Consider the following 13,493-nt stretch of genomic DNA (forward strand, 5'->3'; position numbering starts at 1 on the left):
CCAAATTGAAATTTTCCATAGGAAATTCTTAAGAAAAAATTTGCTTGTGAACAAATGTACTCCTGATTGTATGGTTTATGGTGAAACTGGACGTGGAGTAATTTTGAACCATATTAAATGTCGAATGATTGGATTCTGGTTGAGATTAGTCAAGGGAAAAGAAACCAAACACTCATGTACAATTTTCAAATTTCTGCTGCATTTACAAGGCGACATGCACTCCCCGTCAAAATCACAATGGTTATTATTTGTCGCAAATATTTTTTATTATGCAGGGCTAGGGAATGTGTGGTTAGCACAAGGGGGTGGATTTAGTGCTGCATGGATTTCACACACCTCAAAAGTTAGACTTTTTGATATGTTTATTCAAGAGTGGAGAGCAGCAACATGGTCAAATAGAATCTGTACAAATTATAGAATGTTTAAGGATAGCTTGATGTTAGAGAAGTATTTACAGGTCTTGTGTAAGAAAGATTATATTACGTTAAGTAAATTCAGATGTAGATCTAATGGATTACCCGTTAATAAGGGCAGGTTTGATACAAGCTTGACAGATGAATTGCATTGTACTATCTGTTCATCCGACGATATGGGGGATGAATTTCATTATATTTTTGTTTGTCCCTCTTTCAACAAAGAGAGATTATTGTATTTACCAAGTAGCTTGACGACCAGTAGACCAAGTGCATTACATAATTATGGCCAAATTATTCAATTCAACTAATGCTTGCCATTTGAAAAACTAGCCAAATTTGTCAGAATTATTATGTTTCAGTTCTCTTCAATACCAAAGAAGAAAGACAGTATTTTTGTAGAAAGTAAAGTAGATGTGAATGTTTGTACACGTAGTGGTAGAGTAGTTAAACGTCCTTTACGCCTTGTTTTGTAAACATATTTATTCATATCTGTTATTTTCACATGTACATATACATTATCACTTATATTTTTGTATTCATATATTGTAAATATGTTTGTACTCTCATACCCCGAGAGGGGGTCGATAGAGTCAATAAAATCTTACAAAAATCTTACAAACCCTCCTAGGGCAATCACCCTCCAGGGCAATTACCCCCTAGGACAACTACCACCCGGACAGCTACCCTCCTAGGGCAACTACCCCCAAGGGCAATTACCCCTAGGACATCTACCCCCGGATAACTACCCCCGGGTAACTATCCCCTGGATAACTACCCCGGATAACTACCCCCCAGATAACTACCCCCCGGATAACTACCCCCTGGATAACTACCCCCTGGGTAACTACCCCCCGGATAACTACCCCCAGGATAACTACCACCCGGATAACTACCCCCAGGATAACTACCCCTAGGATAACTACCACCCGGTTAATTACCCCCCGGATAACTACCCCCAGGATAACTACCACCCGGATTACTACCCCCAGATACCCCGAACCCCCCCCCCCCCCCACCCCGCCCCCTCCGGGTACTTACCCACTAGACAACCCTCCCTCCCCAAAAGCTACCACCCGTTGTAATTTTTCCATAAGTTCATAACACCATATCAGAAGACTAAGGTCATGTACATTAATGCATCTTTCTCTTATACTGTCATCATTTACTCTTTTGGCTTGTCATTTTCTACCGTTATAACACATAAGACGATAAACATTAAAAAATTAGAGTTGATTTCAATGCAATTCATATTCCCTTAACATTAGCGAGGGACCCTTCGATATAAAGCCATAATTTCTGATAGGATCCGGGCACGGTTTTATGAAAGATATCAGTCCTGACAAGCTGTCAGTCCCACACATTTACCAATTGTTGTAGGTTGATCCAAGCAGGTCCATGGTAACAAGTCAGTGACTAGAGCTTATCAATCAAGCAGAACCCATGGTTTTATTGAAATTATTAGAGACTAACAAGATGTCATAACTGGCAAATTTTATCAAACGGTGCCCTAATCTGTCATAAGAGTATAATTACAGCTTATTTCACATTCAAGTAGAATTGTGCTAGTTTTCGAATTAAATGTTCTCGATACTTTAAGGGGAAATCCAGTTCAAATATAAGTTAGTCTGATTAAAAAGAGTAAAATATTACGAGTTTAACGGTATTTTTTTTTTACAAAACACCCTTAGTTGCTAACGAAGTCTTTTGTCCTGCACCCTCTTTTTGAATAGATCTAGAAAGTTGTAGTTGACAAAATCCTTTTTACATTAGGGCTGCCCTGTTTTATCCAAGCCATCTCAAGACTATTTTTTTTTTCACTAAAACTTGAATACTTCTTGGAATAACGTGCTCTTTAATATTTCGTTAGGGGTTTCTAGTTATCTCATCCAAAAGATGTTAAAAACCTGAAGTTAGGTCTCGACCAAAATCAGACGATATTAAAAATGTTGTTTTTTTTTTTCAATTGAAATAGCGAACGTTGTTCGAAAATAACAATGAGAGACGTTATTTTCTGGGGGAGAGTTATTGTAAGAGGAGTTATTCTTTGGAGCCTAATTTTAACAAGGAGTAATTGTCAAGGGAGGTAATGCTCTGTGCAACGGCGTAGCCAGGATTTCATCTTAGGGGGGGGCGGTTAGTGTGCGAGGGAGCGAAGCGACCGAGCCCGAGCGAGCGGAGCGAGCGAGGGGGGGGGGGAGGGTGTGGGAGTGGGGTGTCCCCCCTCCCACGGTGAGAACTTTTTGCATTTTGATGTTGTAAATGGTGCAATTTGATGCATGTTTTTGCGCGTTTTATCGACGTGAAACAGTTCCACTTGTTTAAGGTAGCAGTTTATTTTGATGTAGATTATCATTGAACAATTTGCTTATAAGATGGTATAATTTAAATACACTTCTTGTATCAGTTCTTTTCACTGAATATCATGAACGCGACTGAACCCGAGCGAGCGGAGCGAGCTAGGGGGAGGGGAGGGTGTGGGAGGGGGGTGTCCCCCCTCCCACGGTAAGAACTTTTTGCATTTTGATGTTGCAAATGGTGCAATTTGATGCATTTTTTGCGCGTTTTATCGACGTGAAAGTCCCACTCGTTTAAGGTAGCAGTTTATTTTGATGTAGATTATCATTGAACAATTTGCCTATAAAATGGTATAATTTGAATAAACATCTTGTATTAATTCTCTTCACTGAATATCATGAACGCGACTGAACCCGAGCGAGCGGAGCGAGCGAGGGTGGAGGGGAGGGTGTGGGAGGGGGGTGTTCCCCCTCCCACGGTAAGAACTTTTTGCATTTTGATGTTGTAAATGGTGCAATTTGATGCATGTTTTTTGCGCGTTTTATCGACGTGAAAGTCCCACTCGTTTAAGGTAGCAGTTTATTTTGATGTAGATTATTATTGAACAATTTGCCTATAAAATGGTATAATTTAAATAAACTTCTTGTATTAATTCTTTTCACTGAATATCATGAACGCGACTGAACCCGAGTGAGCGGAGCGAGAGAGGGGGGAGGGGAGGGTGTGGGAGGGGGGTGTCCTCCCTGCCACGGTTAGAACTTTTTGCATTTTGATGTTGCAAATGGTGCAATTTGATGCATGTTTTTGCGTGTTTTAACGAGTTGAAACAGTCCCACTTGTTTAAGGTTGCAGTATATTTTGATGTAGGTTATCATTGAACAATTTGCCTATAATATGGTATGATTTAAATACACTTCAGGGCTTTTTACACTTGTGTTTCTTAACCCCGGACTTTCTCTGACCCAGGACTATCGTTAGTCCCGTACCAATTTTTCAGCTTTTTACACCCGCCAATTAGTCCCGTACTATCTCTTGTCCGGGGCTAAGGAGAAAACTGACCTTTTTACACTCGTATTTCTTAGCCCCGGACTTTCCAAACCACATGAATATTCATAATTACGCTGTGTACTGTACACGTACACGCACGCACCGGCAGCACTTGATTGCCTCGTTTCTGATTGGTCAGTGAGGGTCGGACTTCGTCTCCGTCGCTTAGCCCAGGATTATTTTTTCGTTCTGTTTACACTCACTTGCTTGGCACCGCAATTGCGGTGCTAGCACCGCAATTGCGGTGCTAACCCCTGCTATTTTGCAGGGCCAGATAGTACCGTACTATCGGTGGGGCTAGCCCACTTTGGCAAAAACGAGTGTAAACAGAAAGTGGGCTAAGGATAGTCCCGTACCAACGGTGGGGCTAAGGCCCCCCCCCCCCCCTTAGCCCCACCGTTGGTCCGGGGCTAAGCCAAATTTTACAAGTGTAAAAAGCCCTTTCTTGTATTAATTCTTTTCACTGAATATCATGAACGCGACTGAACCCGAGCGAGCGGAGCGAGCGAGGGGGGGGGGGGGGAGGGCGTGGGAGGGGGTGACCCCCCTCCCACGGTGAGAACTTTTTGCATTTTGACGTTGCAAATGGTGCAATTTGATGCATGTTTTTGCGCGTTTTATCGACGTGAAACAGTAACACTTGTTTAAGGTAGCAGTATATTTTGATGTAGGTTATCATTGAACAATTTGCCTATAAAATGGTATCATTTAAATAATCTTCTTGTATTAATTCTTTTCACTGAATATCATGAACGCGACTGAACCCGAGCGAGCGGAGCGAGCGAAGGGGGAGGGGAGGGTGTGGGAGGGGGGTTTCCCCCCTCCCATGGTGAGAACTTTTTGCATTTTGATTTTGCAAATGGTGCAATTTGATGCATGTTTTTGCGCGTTTTATCGACGTGAAACAGTCCCACTTGTTTAAGGTTGCAGTATATTTTAGTGTAGATTATTATTGAACAATTTGCCTATAAAATGGTATCATTTAAATAATCTTCTTGTATTAAACAATTCTTACACTGAATATCATGAACGCTGTCTGTTCAGCAATCAAACAGAAAAAGCACAGGGTGTAGATAGGGGCATATCCCCTCCCACACGAAGGTGATTTTGCGTTTTCAGACCTGAAATTCAGCGATCATGTGTAAATTTTTGGTGCAATACTTTTTCATCGAAGTGAAATCACGGAATTTAGCTCTTATTCCGAATGTACACCATCTGTATGTATAAAGTCTAGTGAGGTAGAGCTTAGGGGAAGGGGGATTCCCCCTCCCGCTCGCGGAGTTTTTGCGTTTTTAGAATTGAAATAAAGCGATCTGGGTACAGCCACAGTCTTTTTCTATGCATGGCGGAAGGGGGGGGGGGGGGGGGCGGGCGAGCAGGGAGAAGGCGTGGGCGAGTGTTATCTCCACCCTTCTCTTCCGATGGAGCTTTTGCCTTTTTAAGGTTGAAATTGAGATATCTCGTATACGCATATTTGATGGAACCAACATTTGGGAAATCAAAAAAAAAAAAAAAAAACTGATGGGGCGGGGGGACTGAGGGAGGAAAGGGTCGATTAAAAGGGGAAATTCCCCTTATACATGAGGGAACCTTGAGTTTTTCGGAATATAAGTGATAAGTCTTGTGCACTCAGAATTATTCATATTTTTTTTTTAATCTAAAAAGTGTACTAAGCTAGGGAAAGAGGCACAGAGGGGGAGGGTTTGGGAGGGGGATACCCCCTCCCAAGCACGAGAAATTTTGCATATTTTGAATTGAAATTCAACGATCTGGTGCACACTTTGAGTGAAATATTCAAAAAATATCTTATTTGATGAAAGGTTCAAAAGGAGACCCGCTTCATGTGCATGCATACAATATACACGCATTTTTTTTTCCGCCTCCCAAATCCCCGGTCCAAATCTTAGGGGGGGGGGGGGGGCGACCGCCCCCATCGCCCCCCCCCCCCTGGCTACGCCAGTGGCTCTGTGGTGATTATACGAAGGAGGTGACAATCTCTTCCCACATCCCTGATATAGTAGTTGTTAATGCCAAATGATGCAGCAGGGCAATTCCGAATGAGCGTTAACGGTGTAACAGTAAAATAGTTACAAAATTGATGAAACAATGCAAAGAAATCAAATTACGAGAGAGAAACGAAGTACACAAATAAAGATACAGTGCACTCCCGTTACAACGAACACGGTTATAACGAAATTTCGTTATAACGAAGCAAAACTTCTGGTCCCAAAATTATCGCCACTAAGGTCTATGGTACAAAATTCGCTTATAACGAAGACGGTTATAACGAAATTTTCGTTATCACGAAGTCTTTTCTGCGCGCCACTGAAAAAGAAAAACAAAAGAAATGTGCTCCTTTATAACGAAATGCGGATCGCATTCGAAAATGCATAGCGGAACAAGCATATTTTATAACGTCTCTGCATGAGCGAACGCTTCACATCACTATGTTCACTCCGTGTATTACGCACAGTTTCCGGGAGGATCTTGCGTTATTGTAATACAATAATCTGAATTCAGATAAGGTTTGTTTTATTGTTTCGAAGTCCTTTAATACAACTAAATGTCAGTTAGTTCGGAAATGAAATAGGGTTAAGTTATTAAGTACATTTTGGCGTTATTCACCTAATAAAAAAAAAATGTTGGTGTGCGCCTTCCTAGGTAGCCCCACAACTTTTGAGCTCTGTATTTGTTTGAGATTGTGTTTGATTTTGTGCAGCGTTGTTGTATTCTGTTTGCAAGTGATGATTCATGGTGTTTTTGTGCTTCAACTGGGCAAATTTGAAGGGAAGTTATCAAGTTGTTCCCTTGTATTTTCAAGATTTGGAAATCACTTGGCTAATACTGGAAGGAAACTACCATAACCTGCACTCTTGCATCCCATGTACAGTACCAATGTCTACAGCACTACAGCCTGCAATCTTTTGTGAGAGGATTAGCATCTTTCGCTGCAAGAATGGCAGGGATCAAACTGTGGTCTTTGTGCTTTTTAGTGACTATAGTCACGGTATCTTTGACCCGTGGACTTGAATGCAACTATCCTATTGATGCCAATGAATGGAGGAGAGCTGCATGCATTGAGAGTACATCCAGAGGCTCCCGTGTAAAACTCTATGAACAGCCATTCCCATACTACAGCAACTCTACAGCATGTTTTCAACTAGCCATCCAGTTGTCTGGGGACGTCCAACTAAATCCAGGCCCATCAAGCGACGAGCGTCACAACGATCTTCAGAACCACCGCGACATGGAATTGCCCTCCCACAGTCAGGCGAACATAAGGTATGATGTTCCCACACTTCATCGTCTGAACATCAAACGCCAGCAGTCGATGCTATCACATGATTTATGGCACAGGATCTGTGAGCTGGGTATCGGACGCAGAAGACGTACTCATTGTGGTCGACGAGCCACCAAGACTCACTCTGAGATGCCTACTACCATCAGGGGTCACCGCTCTTCAGACCAGAATGAAGAGAAAACTGTTTGTAATCACCTTCAAAGCGATGACGACAACAATGAACTCACTTAACATTTGACTGATTTTACTTTCTCTGTTAACATACACTGTAGGGATTGAAATTAGCACATGTAAACATTTGCAGTTTGTTTCCAAAATGTGACCATATCAGGGAAAAATTTGTGAATAATCCCTTTGATGTTTTGTCTTTCTCTGAAACCCATTTGGATAACACTATCAACGATGCAGAAATACAATTTGAAGGATTTTCAGTTGAAAGAAGGGACCGGAACCGTCGCGGAGGCGGTGTGGCAGTCTACGTTTCCAATGCGATATCATACAAACGGAAATGTGATTTTGAGCACCCTGATATTGAATGTTTATCGATAGAACTGAAAATCACCAACATGAATCCCATTCTGATTGGTACATATTATCGTCCTCCTAAATCAGACACACGATATCATGAATGTATGGTTGCGATAGCATAGCCCAGGCCACGCATACCGGTCTCGAGAGTGTTATATACTTGGTGATTTCAATTATGATATGTTCACGATGAGAGAATCTCGGATAGTTAAACAGTTATGTAATCATTATAATTTGCATCAGGTGATTGAGCAAGCGACTAGAGTAATTGAGAACTCTTCTACACTTATTGATCTTGTTTTAACTAACCGACCTGCAAATGTATGTGAAAAAAAAAGTGTTGCCACGCACGGGTTGAGTGACCACAAGCTCATAATGTAGTATATAAGCATTAAAGACTAAAATTACCTCCCAGGATTGTGCATACACGGGCTTTCAAGCGTTTGAATGTAGACGCTTTTTGCAAGGCACTCTTAGATGCCCGTATGGATACGGTTGTTAAACAGGGGGATTTGGAAGAAGGATGGAAAGTATTGAGAAACACTTTTACTGAGATTTGTGATACCCATGCTCCTTTTATTTCGTTAAGAGTAAGAGGGTTAAAGACACCATGGGTTACCCCGGAGTTCATTAATTTGTCACGTGAAAGAGATTATCTTCGTGCGAGGGCTGAGCGAACAATGACTCTTTAGCATGGAGACATTTCAGAAGTTGTCGAGATCATGTGAATAATCTGAGGACCACACTAAAAAATGAGTATTGCCAATACCAAATTGTGTCAAACAAAAATAATAAATACCCAACTATGGAAAGTGTTAAAGAGTCTTTCTCCTACTTCAACGTACAGTGTACCGTCCAGTATAAGTCGAAATGGTTGCTGCGAGACAGATCCATTGAAAGTGGCTGATACATTTAATCGTTTTTTTTTTGTGTCAATCGGTAGTGAACTGGTAGCTAAATTCTCTTCTGCAGAAACCAGAGTTGCGCATGGGGATAATTATCACTCAGTCACTCCAGGTACCTTCGCTTTTGTGAATGTAGATGAGAGTTTTGTTATGAAATAGTTGCAATCAATTCGGACTGACAAGTCAACCGGATTGGACGGTATCAGTGCCCGCCTGCGTATTTTTTATTTACACGCAAGCCTGTGGCTTTTGGCAATTAAATTCAATGTAACCTCTCCTGATGCGTCTACGCTTACTCCGCTCGGGTTGTGTGTTGCCATGAGTTCTGTGAGTATTTTCTGTGGTACTGTACCCTCCGCTCGCAACGATTCGATTCGTACACGTGCATGCAGTGAGTGTGTGCACGCGCTGTGAAAGTTTTGCTTGCCGTGGTGGACCCTCATCCGTGCAATTACTACAGAAGTACATGTATAAATACGTATAAAAACGGGTGAGAGTGCGAAAAACAAGACAATACAAAACAGAACAAAAAATCTGACAAGAAGGAGAGGGAGAGAGAGAGAATCATAAGAAAAGAGATAAAAAAGCAATGAATTTTCTGTGATATCTCATCAATCATGCACAACAGTGATCAATATTATTGCGGGTTCCATGGAAGACCACAACTTTTGGTATATGATGGGGATGTGCAGGCCACTAATGGGCTACAGTGACCAAAGATTATAGTTAACGCTTATAGTCTAGGTCCAAACATGTCGTGAATTCACGTATTGGTTATGTGAGGAGGGACTGAAGATCGATGAAGCCAATCCTGCCTACCGCCACCCCACCCCCCACCCCCGATATTGAAACGCATATCGACCAATAGGCCTACACATGCTGACGAGTAATGTATAATGTAACAATTTTCGATCTCCATAGATTGGTGATTGACAAATTGACAGGAAAGATTGAAGAGAAAAGGAGTGGAGAAGGAGCGCATGGATGGAAAGCTTGAAGGGAGAGTAGTTGAAAGTTATGGAATAGGCTATACAATGGTACATGTACATGCATAAGAGTTGTGAAATAACATGATCGCTTAAATCTATATACATTGTATGTACATGTATTTATTTCTCAGCCCCAACCCCCTCTGTTATATCTGTTGCTATTAAAGGCCCCTAAGTTTATCTTCAGACTGATGGTATATTTTGTTTCTCACTGACCTGCCCGTCTTTTCTTCATATACAGTCAAACCTGTCTTAGCGGCCACCTGTCTATAGCGGCCACCTGCTTATAGCGGCCACTGAAAAATCCCCCGAACGAAATTTCTGTGTTATAGACCCTCTATATAGCGGCCACCTGCCTAACGCGGCCAGCGGCCACTCATTTTGTATCCCGTGGAGTGTATCAACCTGCGTATAGCGGCCACAAAAATTTACCTGAACGGTTTATCAGACATGAATATGTTGACTTTTGCATTCTTTGCATACATTCTTCAGACTCCTATAGCTCTATCACACAGACTTGATTGACAAACGCAGCTCTTCGTCGTGAAAAGCCGTATTATTACTATGCCAACTTGACTAGATATAGGCTTCAATAATGCCGCCCTGAATATATGCTACAAAGGCAAAGACAGCTTGCAATATCATCATAGAATTTTACCAATATGCCGAATAATTAGTGATTAAAATTCCTTTGAATACACATATAAGGACAATTGGATTCTCGTTTCGGAATATTGTTTATTGTTCACGTCAGCTTTGCACATTACCGATCCCCGCTTCAAAGTCGCTCGCGCGCAATCCCCACACATGCAAATCCGGTACGAACCAGTACTTCACGCTCGAAATGTTATTTTGAAGACTTACAAAAATTCAAGATAATCAAAATAAAGATTCGATATTCAAGGTAAAAATGTTTTGGAAGTTAATTTATTTTTATCAATTCAACAACGCCTTTATTTTGGTTTTTTTTTAAATGGATATTTTTTTTCCATTGAAGAGCTCGAATCTGTCTTGCCCCGAGAGAAACAACGTCAGCATCGTCAGTGTCCGTGCTTACTTTCAGCCAATTGTTACGCACCAGCTGTATTCTCCCCCTACAACGCAACAAAGTTATCAGCACCGTACGTCGGTTTTTTTTTTCTTTTCTTTTTCTTGCATCCATATCGCATTGCATCACATCGTTTTCACCGCCGTTCAAGTTCTTTTTTGTGTGTGTTTTTTTTTTCTTTTTCTGAGTTTGCTTCGAATACCACAACTCCCAGATGGCTGCCAACGCTGCAAAAGCGCCAGGAGGGCGGCATCAGCTCTCCTTAGAAAAAAAGATGGAAGTCATCAGAATGCACGACAAAGACAAGTTGAGCGCCCGTACCATCGCCGAGAGGCTTTCTTCTCAAGGGCATTGCTGCGGGAGAACTCAAATCCAAAACATACTGAAGAGGAAGCAGGAATGGATCGAGGTGTTTGAAAGAAATGTACCACTCGACCGCAAACGAAAGAACCGAAAGACAGCAAATGATGAACTGAACGCCATCCTCTACGAATGGTTCAAGGATTGCACGGCTCGGCTTCTCCCTGTTAGCGGTCCTCTTCTTCAGCAGAAGGCAAGGGATGTAGCAGTGCAACTACAGCTCGACGACTTCAAAGCATCAAACGGCTGGTTGGAGGCTTTCCGTCGGCGGCACAACATCATCTTCGGCAAGATGAACGGAGAGAGTGGTGGAGTCGAGACAGATGTTGTAGATGACTGGAAACAGAGGCTGCCCGAACTGTGCGCTGACTACGATCTCCGTGACATATACAACATGGATGAAACGGGACTTTTCTTCAAGGCATCTGTTGATTCTACCCTCCACTTCAAAGGGACAGACTGCTCTGGCGGAAAACGGTCAAAGGAGCGCATCACTCTCATGCTGTGCGCCAACGCCGTCGGAGAAAAGGAGCCTGCGATGATCATCGGCAAGTCAATCAAACCACGATGCTTCGGTAGGATCGAACGTAAGGATCTCCCTGTGGACTATCATGCAAACAAAAAGGCCTGGATGACCAGCAATCTCTTTGAACTCTTCATGACAAAGTTCAACGAGAAGATGAAGCGACAACGTCGAAAGATCCTCATGCTCCTTGACAATGCTCCTAGCCATCCTCACTTGCAGTTGTCCCACATCAAACTGGTCTTCCTTCCTCCGAACACCACTTCCGTCACCCAGCCCATGGACCAGGGAATCATACAAGCAGCGAAGTTGAAGTTCAGAAAGCGTCAGTTGAGAGGGATCATCCAGCAGATGGAGCAGGAACCAGGCTTAACTGCCCCTGATATCATGCGACGTACCAACCTCCTCCAGGCCATTTACTGGGTCGATCAGTCATGGAAAGACACCAACGCGGAAACAATACAAAAGTGCTTCCGCAAGTGCGGTGTCGGCCCCCAGGACGTCGGTGAGGTAGAACTTGAGCCAGAAGAACCAAGCGATGGACTGGAAGATGTGTGTCAGAAGGAGCTGGAGATGTCCTTGGAGGACCTGGTGACAATCGATGCTTCTCTCGTGACAACTGATCCTGACCAGGCTTCAACTGTGCAGGATTTTCAGCGTCGGCTTGAATCCAACCATGATGACGGTGAAGACAGCGAAGAGGAGGAACCACAGCTCAGCCAGCTCAAACTCAAAAATCTTGTTGATGTCGGGAAGAGCATTGCAGACATACAGGCATTCGCAGTGAGCAAAGGGTACGCCGAGATTCTCAAAAGATGCGATGGCTTGGAAAATGCAGTCCTCCGAGAGCGTCAACGACAACGACAGGAGGTCCGACAGACCACGATGCTTGACTTCTTCAAAAAGATTTGATGTTCTTTGACACTTTCTAACGGCTCTTTTCAGTGCCAACCATTACCAAACGGCCCTTTTCAGGGCCACAAACGGCTCTTTTCAGAGCCAACATGACACCGAGTGAGATACGTCCCCGTCGTGGTGTCGGTAATGCGTTGGCCTGGGTCGCGTAGCTGAATCTCACTATACATTTGTAGTCAAATCTTCACAAAAATAAAAAAAATAGTAATAGAAAAAAAATCAAAAGAAAAGAAGAAGCCTAAAATAAAATTAAAAATGAAGTAGGCCCTACACGACTTGTGAATTGCACAAACAAAATCTTCGTACTCTAGCTGCTAGTGCAAACTTATTTGCCTATTTTTAAAGAATAACATTCGGTATTCCATGCTATTGTGCAATACACGTGTTAAAATGCAAAATGGCCGCCGACCTGTCTATAGCGGCCACCTGTCTATAGCAGCCACTTTTTTGGTTTCCCTTCGGTGGCCGCTATAGACAGGTTTGACTGTACTAGTTTCAAAGACTCACTCTGCATATTCATTTTCCGACCTCTCTCGACTTCCTCCTTTTTCAAATGCAAGACTCGTGTATTTTTCCCTTCCTCGATCACTGCTTGAATTCTCATACAATTGATTTGTTTCTCATACTCTCTCTGTCTCTCTCCTTCTCTCTTTCTCATTTTAGAACTTTACAATGTTTGTTTACAAGACCACTTTCTATAACTCTCTACAGTGATCAGTTTGTCTAGAAAAAGTCACGTGCAAATTATGTACGAAGGAAAATTACCCCACTATTGCAGGTATTCATTATGCATTTTATTCACTTCTTTATGTTCAAGCACTTTTTTTCATGAAGGTATACTGAGTATACAGATGTAATCTGATCCTCCAATATCTAAGAAGTATTGTATTACAAACTAGAACTATCACTCAATGTTGTACTTTAACACAGTTACTGACATTTGCCACATCTCAAGTAAAGTGCTCAAAACCTGATTAAGTGAGTAAATGAATCAACAGTTTCTATGATTTTCATTAAAGATAATGTTACCATGGCAACACAATGTCTGACATTAAGAAAAAAAAATGAAGTTTGCACAGCTCTATATCGTAGCTGTCACATGTGCTAAATTTCAAGTCAAATGCTCAAAAACTGAGGGAGTTAAAGGACAAGTTCACCCTCATAGA

General features: G+C 42.2%; 1 protein-coding gene across 1 annotated transcript; it reads left to right on the forward strand.

Annotated features, from left to right (window-relative positions):
- The first annotated feature begins 10,725 nt into the window (after positions 1-10,725).
- On the forward strand, positions 10,726-12,324 carry LOC139727803 (tigger transposable element-derived protein 4-like). The gene has a single exon (XM_071638775.1). The coding sequence runs from the start codon at positions 10,744-10,746 to the stop codon at positions 12,322-12,324; it is 1,581 nt and encodes a 526-aa protein (XP_071494876.1). The 5' UTR covers positions 10,726-10,743.
- The last annotated feature ends 1,169 nt before the right edge of the window (positions 12,325-13,493 follow it).

The sequence above is a fragment of the Diadema antillarum genome, unplaced genomic scaffold (assembly GCF_040938485.1).
Source record: "Diadema antillarum isolate AM-2024a unplaced genomic scaffold, OU_Dant_1.0 seq00000152_RagTag, whole genome shotgun sequence".
Classification (NCBI taxonomy): Eukaryota; Metazoa; Echinodermata; class Echinoidea; order Diadematoida; family Diadematidae; genus Diadema; species Diadema antillarum.